Source organism: Pinus tabuliformis, chromosome 2_2 (assembly GCF_031772625.1).
Source record: "Pinus tabuliformis cultivar Carrire ecotype Pingquan chromosome 2_2, CPIR1, whole genome shotgun sequence".
NCBI lineage: Eukaryota > Viridiplantae > Streptophyta > Pinopsida > Pinales > Pinaceae > Pinus > Pinus tabuliformis.
The window spans coordinates 741190506-741198217 of NC_142300.1; the positions used below are offsets into that span (position 1 = coordinate 741190506).

Consider the following 7712-nt stretch of genomic DNA (forward strand, 5'->3'; position numbering starts at 1 on the left):
TGTAAACGTAATTTGTAAACATCGCCAGACTTTGTGGCTGTGAAGAAAAGTATCGAATTCAAGGCTGTGTTAATAATTATTTGTTGGTTCATAACGTGAATACCATAATGTAAACGTAATTTCTCCAGGTTGGAACGCTGCCTTCTGCGGAATTATCATCTAACAACTTTTCTTAAACTGGCTGTAATAACAACTGGTTTCGATTCCAAACATCGTATCCTATTCTACTCTGACTTCGATTCCCTCCTTTTCCAACTCCGGTTTATGCTCACCTGTTTCCAAGATACCTGTTAGGAGCAACTATAACTACCGCATGTGGCCTCTCCTCTCCTCAGATTAGTCTGTCCTTGATAACCCTAATCGAGAATTGAACTTGGGCGTCTCCTTCTTTGGTTGGTTGTCCTTGGTTGGTTGTCAACATGCAGAGAATGCAGTGCTTGCTTCTGTCAATAATTTTGGCAGCAGCAGTTGCTCCCTCTCATCAGCTCATCTCTCAAGGTGACAAACTGCGGTTGTGGTTCAATGCGACAAGATACGGAAGCCACTCAGTAGAAACTATAGAGTGGGGGTCTGCGACAGCCACGATCAGCTTCAAGAATGATTCAGAATATTTGACAGTAGGGCACTCGCAGGAAGCCGATTATCTCCCACAAGGCCTCCCCGGGCAGCCGGGCGGCTTCACATTTCGACAGTACTCTGGATATGTCACAGTCGATGCGAAGGCAGGCAGATCGCTTTTCTACTATTTCGCCGAGGCCATTCGAAATCCCATCAAGAAGCCGCTGGTTCTCTGGCTTAACGGCGGTAAATATTTTGAATATTTGTATTTCTGGAGGTTTTTAAGATTTACTATATAAATATTTTGGCTTTAGATATTTTGAACTAATCAATATAAATCTATCACAAACATTTTTATTAAAATATTTAAATTCCAGATATTTTAAACTAATTAATGTAAATCTTTCACCTAAATATTTTTCTAAAAGTTTTATTACTAGATTTTCTAAAATTTTCATTGTTTTCACGAAGAAATATTCATTGTTCCTGCAGGTCCTGGATGTTCGTCGTTTGGTCTTGGAGCACTGCAGGAACTAGGGCCTTTTTTCCTTAACCCATTCAGAAAGACTCTCAGCTACAATCGCTACGCATGGAACAAAGGCCAGTATTACCCTCTTTTGTATCATGTGTATGCATATGAATTTACTCGTATCTCTTTTGCTCGCATTTTTAATGGATTAGGATAAGAGTTCCATCCCGCATTTAAAATGGTGAAGGTTGGCCCTTACTGAATTTAAATTAAGATAGCTCCAGCCTAGTGTTATCCGGGGCTTAAATGGATTAGGTTAACAGTGAGAGGATTTGAATTAGGATATTACCATCTCAGTTCCATCCTTAATAATTTTAATATCTTAGATCAGTGTCATTCTTCATAGATTTAACATTTCACATCGAGAAAAGTCTGAACATTATTCTAACATTTTAGAGTTTCAGTTAAGATCGTTTCAAAGTTTCAAATTCAAACATTTTAATAAATTCTAGCAATCGAATAATTAGATAAGTTTCATAGTGTATAAATAAAAAGTTTCATGCACTAAACTAATGTCACTTCTTGAAAATATTAATATTAAAATCAGTTTCACTTCATCATAAAATTAAAATCAAATTATCATTAATATGAGTTAAAATATATTAATTCAATCAGTTAAAATATATTAAAACATCTATTGACTGACAGATGTCAACTTATATTAAACGCAATGAAAAGGATGACGATTTTATTTATAGTCAACTGGTTATTTTTAAATAGTATAAAATTTATTAGACCATCTATGAGTGATATGAGTGATGAATGGAAAATTCAGTTGTCTATAATGCTACTTTTTAGAAGTTTTTCTGGTGGGTTTTTCCAGTTAAAACCCGGCAGCAATTTATTGGAATCTCAAGTTTGATAGCTAGTTTCTGCACAATCAAAGCATCCCAGGGGTTTTCCACCACGCTGAATCCAAATATGCAGTTAAAAAACCATTTTAACTGCAACAAATCAAGATTTAACCTCAATTTCTTCCCCGGAATCTCCAAAAAATCGCATTATAGAGAACTCCAATGGAAAATACATATTAGTCAAAGAAAAAAGTATTATTTTATTTATATTTAATTGTTTATTTTAAAATATTATATTGGATTAATTTATATTACTTTAATTTAAATTTAACATTGGAATATATATTAAAATTTTAAAACATAATATTTTATTATTTCAATTGCATATTTAAATATATATATATATCAATTTTTTTAAAATAAGATTTTATTATTTAAATTTAGCGAAGACTTCACATGTTTTTAATATTAATTTTTTTAAACTAGCATTTTATTATTTAAATTAAGTGAAGGCTTCACATTTTTTTAATAATGTTGGGTTGTTACATAGTGTACACTATGTATTCAGGATGGGAAAAAATAGTTGAGAGATGTTATAGAAGGTGTGAAATATTAAAATTTTGGAAAAAATTATAAGAAATGAGAAGTTAAATTTTTTAGTATGGAGGTTTTTATTTTAAAAATTATAAATTAGTTGGTTTGTTCAGGGTTTAATTTTCACTAGGTCATAGCATTAATTTTTATAGAGAAAAGTTGAAAATGAAAGTCTCTCATCTAATATAAAGATCTCACTCTAGCTTAAACTAAACCTAGCAAAAAAACAAAAAAATACAAAAAAAAATAATAAAATTAGACCATAACAATTTAGATTATGCAAATTTATTATTGTATAATGAAGATAAAAAGAAAAAGATAATTTTAATTTCAGATTTTTAAATATTTTAAAAATACATAAGATAAAATTTAATAATAAAATATATTAATTTATAAACTATAAACAAAATCTTAGTAGTAAAATATTAATATGTTAATTGAACTTTCCTATTTTAAGATATAATTAGTCGTAGCAAAAATAATAAACCAATTTAAAATAATAAATTGAAAATATTAAAAGTAAAAATTAGTAAAGAATGATAAGTTATTAGTATGTAAGTTTCCCACCTGGAAGAGACATCTTCTTCGGGAGATGTTTCCCTTTGCATGTTCTTCTTTTTCTGGGGAGAAACGTAGAGCTAGGTCTCCAACTTTGGTCAAAATGGAAATTGTATATATGTATATATACACATATTAAAACAAAAAAGTACACTTAATTTTTTAAATGCACATGCAAACAGCAATTTGGAAAATAACATATTTGAAAAATATAAAAGGAAAGAAATAAAATCTCTTAGGAAACCAATAAAAACTCTTAACCATCCACAGGTTTGTTCACTCATTTCATGTATATTGAACTGTTACAGTGGCGAACGTATTGTTTTTGGAGTCCCCAGCAGGAGTCGGATTCTCGTACTCAAACACCACGTCTGACTATAACAAAACTGGCGATAAACTAACGGGTAACTTGCGAATTGTTTGGTTTCTAGAAATAATACGCGTTTTAGCGATGCCGCGAAATTTAAACTTTTTAACTGGGTTTTTGTTCTATTCCAGCCGAAGATTCGTATGCTTTCCTGGTAAACTGGTTCAACAGGTTTCCACAGTATAAATTCCGGAAGTTTTACATAGCAGGCGAAAGTTATGCAGGTAGTGTCGTTTGTAATAACCATCTATGATGCACAAATTTTGAGTTTCGAATCGTTATTATTAAAACTGTGATGAGCGCAATCGCCGATTGTTACCCTTAAAATAATGCACTAGTTTAGATTGATATATTAAATTTTCATGAAGGCGCTAACGTTAACTATTGATTTTAGGACATTACATTCCAGAGTTGGCTTCAACAATTTTACAGCACAAAAAGTTGTCGCACGCATCGTTTATTAATTTCAGAGGAATAATGGTGAGTTCAGCTCAGACTTGTGATTTTCAGAAAATTTCTTTGTACAAAGAGAATTCAATATACGAATATCTTTGTTCAAGACCTGTGTAAAGACTTGCAAACTCTATCGAATGCCATAGTGCTAAATTATCATATTTGGAAACTCATGTACACAATCAATCTGAAGCTTGCACGTTCAATTTATGCAGGTGGGGAATGGCCTAATGAATAGTGACACAGATTTTCTCGGAACATATCAGTACGCACGGAGTCATGCATTGATATCCAGTCAAAACTATGAGCAAGTAATCAGCAACTGTACCAATTCAAAATTCAATGAATCAGTGTGCCAACTTTTGGAAGATCAAGTGTATAAGGAAATGGGAAATATCAATATTTACGGTATATATGCTCCCAGGTGCATAGTGAATGCTTCGAGAAAGGCAAGGGTAAGGGAAAATTAACAGAACGTTCTTACACATCCGAAATATGTTCCAGGGCAATCAGAAACCAACATTGAAGCTATGACCTTATTCTCATCCTATTACAAAGTGTTTCACAAGGCTAGCGCATTTTAATGTAGATTGCAGTTTCTAGAATATTTTGAAATTTAGTAGTTGTAAACGAAATAGATATATATTGAAATTTAGTAATTATAAACGAAGTAGATATATAGTAAAATAAACCCCATCTATTTCTAGGTATCGTTATTTCTGTTATAAATTCTGCAATATTTTGAAATTTCAGTGATTATGAATGAAGTGATTATATAATATATTAATTATATTATATAATATTATATAATATATGAATTATGTTACAAAAATTAGATATTGAGAATGTTAGTTATTTTTGTCTTATTACAGATTTATTACCGATTTTAGAATATTTTGAAATTTTAATAATTATGGATAAAGTTAGATTTGAGACTTTCGTGATTTATAATGTAGATAAATGTGTCACATTCTTAGGATTTGGTTGACATTTGGAACCAACTAATGTGGTTCATCGTCAAGACAAGGTAGAAAAAATCATACAATCTTCATGAATAAATAGTAAGGATGCATCACTGTAGAGGGTCAGCTGATGAAAACTAGCCATTGAGAACTACTCAATGGCTAGTGTTGAAAACTGCTAGTTTTCAATGGCTAGTTTTAATCAGCTGACCCTAAACAATGATGCATCCTTACTATTTATTCATGAAAATTGTATGATTTTTTCCACCTTGACTTAAAAATGAACCACATTAATTGATTCTAAACCTAGACCAAATCTTAATTATGTGATTAATGCTAAACACATTAATCTAAATTATAAATAAACTTACAATAAAAAATACCCTATCCCTAAAAAACAAATTGGATATTCACAATTCTGATCATAGTTATTTGGATATCAAATGTTAAAAAAATTTAAAAATTTAATAGACTTCTGCTCAAAAACTTTTTTTTTATAAATAATAGTTTGGAAATCTAATATAGAATCTACATAAATTAAACACACAATGATACATGGCCTCTTATATTTATTTATTTCTTGTAATGCAGCAACCTTTCCACTCAAGATTGACTGACTGACTGGTTGATGTGTAAATAGCAAGAAGAAGCAGGAATTGGATATGATCCTTGCAGGGGTTACGGCATAAGCGCGTATCTTAATAGCCCGGATGTTCAGAAAGCCATACATGCAAATGTAACAAACATACCTCATAGCTGGACCTCGTGCAGGTATCAGTCTTTGGACTTAAACCTAGTTAATTTAATTTTCGAATCGTCTTGAATTTATCACTTTATTGCTGAAACATAGTTTCATGTGACTACGTACCAGTGATATTCTGCCTTGGGCGGATTCTGTTTCAACTGTCTTACCAATTTATCGTCAACTAATTGCAAGGGGGTTGCGGATACTTGTTTTCAGGTATGATATAAAACAATTTTGTTTTCTCTTATGATATAAGAGAATTTTAATTGCAATTGTTAATTTATTAATAACACAGTAAGCAAATGTGGATGATACACTACATGTATTATTTGTTAATAATCTGTACATTTGTATCCAATTTATGCAAATAATGTGTACAATTTATAATTTATATCTAATTTATATAATTTATTATTGGTTAATAATATGAAGAATGATAATTTGCATTTACTTTATATATTTTATTATTTAGTTAATGTATATAATTTTTTGTTTTGTTTTGTTTTTATTTTTTTTAATTTTTATAATAACTTTGTAATTGTATTAGTTAAATGTGAAAAAAATTAAGTATAGATTTTAATATGTAATATAGTTAATATTGGACATTCCATGATCCTGTTAATGTAAATAGTTATTGATGTGACCAAATGATCATAATATGCTAACATTTTTCTATTTATGATTATAATATAAAAATTCAAAGTAAGAAAAAGATTATTTTCTCACATATAATAGGATATCTATAATTCTGGATCTACTAAACTTATTATACATCTATAATTTTGGATTTACTAAGCTCATAGAGGTATTATATATCTTTTTACTTTCAAAAAAGTTTGAATCTCAATAGATTTATTCATTTCCTGAATTTATAAGATGCATTTTAGATCTATTTAGTCATGAAAATAATCAAATATCTTTTCACTCTTAAAAAAGTTTGCACCTCAATAAATTTGATCTCCTCGAGCCTTAATAGATCAAAAAATGAAATTGGAATTTAGATCTAAAGTAGTACTATTTGTATATATACACTAAAAATTAAACCATAAATTATGAAAATATGTAAGCAAAAAATTAAAAAATTATTTTACTTCCATTTTATTTTATTTTTAACTTGTGTATTTCTTTATTTTATTTGTAATTTAAAATTTTATGTAATTTGATTAAATCAAAATATTAAACCATTACCAAAAACATAAAAACGTGAATAAAAAAAATTAACCTAACCGCGTAATTATTCAGTACTGCGGATTTTTAAGGGAGCATGCAGTATTATTAGTGATCATACCAGAATTTCATTAACGGCGATTTTTCGTTTCGTATTTTCAGCGGTGACCTAGATGCTAGGGTTTCTGTGACCTCTACAGAACTCTCCATCGATGAGCTCAATCTTACAATTCAGACTCCATGGTACCCGTGGGTTAATGGCGACGAGGTAAAAAAATCAAGTCAGCTACATTGATTTTACCGATAAAATCCTGATGATAATATTGATTTGATCTGCATTCCCATTAATGGTGCAGGTCGGCGGATACACTGTGATTTACAAGGGTTTGACATTTGCCACCGTTAGAGGAGCAGGGCATGAAGTTCCGGAATATCAACCGTCCAGGGCGTTAACGTTGTTCAAACATTTTCTGAATGGAAAACCCTTGCCAAATTAATCGGATTGATCGACATTGCTTGCAATAAGGGAAAGACCTCGGCAAAATAGTTAGATTTTAACGAACTTGCTTGCAATAAAGGGAGGCCTTGCCAAAACAAATAGATTTGATCGAATTTTCTCTCCTTTGCGTAAATGCTATCCTCCAATTGTACTATTGGCGCGGTACCATCAGTGGATTCCGGATCTTCTGCCGTAGCCATTTACTGCGCCAATTCTATGAATGCAAACATTTAACCGTTGAGGAAAATCTCAATCATAATTTAATATATTAGCCAACGCACATGTCATTTCAGAGTTGATGGATAATAAAAAAATTTCAGGTCTGCCGGATCTGATTACGCCATTGAGATAGAGATATTTTTTTAATGGTTGGCTTCATTCATTTAGCTATTCAAGTGGATAATTTTCATTGACTCGTTTATTAATTGGCTGATTGAGACCGAGATTTTTTGAACCAGTCTTATCAACAGATTGAGACGGGGATTT

The 7712-nt window shown here is 30.7% G+C and overlaps 1 protein-coding gene across 1 annotated transcript; it reads left to right on the forward strand.

Moving 5' to 3' along the window:
* Positions 1-419: 419 nt before the first annotated feature.
* Positions 420-7224, forward strand: LOC149194795 (serine carboxypeptidase-like 40). Its single transcript, XM_089407799.1, has 10 exons — positions 420-804; positions 1051-1158; positions 3342-3437; positions 3532-3624; positions 3795-3880; positions 4069-4308; positions 5456-5586; positions 5687-5776; positions 6890-6995; positions 7084-7224. Exons 1-10 carry the CDS (start codon positions 420-422, stop codon positions 7222-7224), a joined length of 1476 nt encoding a protein of 491 aa, XP_089263925.1.
* Positions 7225-7712: the final 488 nt, after the last annotated feature.

Excerpts from the sequence above, each read along its gene's own strand:
- LOC149194795 (XM_089407799.1), top strand. The coding sequence starts at position 420 with ATGCAGAGAATGCAGTGCTTGCTTCTGTCAATAATTTTGGCAGCAGCA. Across the intron at positions 1,159-3,341 it reads TCGCTACGCATGGAACAAAG|TGGCGAACGTATTGTTTTTG; the intron begins GCCAGTATTACC and ends GAACTGTTACAG. Across the intron at positions 5,587-5,686 it reads CATAGCTGGACCTCGTGCAG|TGATATTCTGCCTTGGGCGG; the intron begins GTATCAGTCTTT and ends ACTACGTACCAG.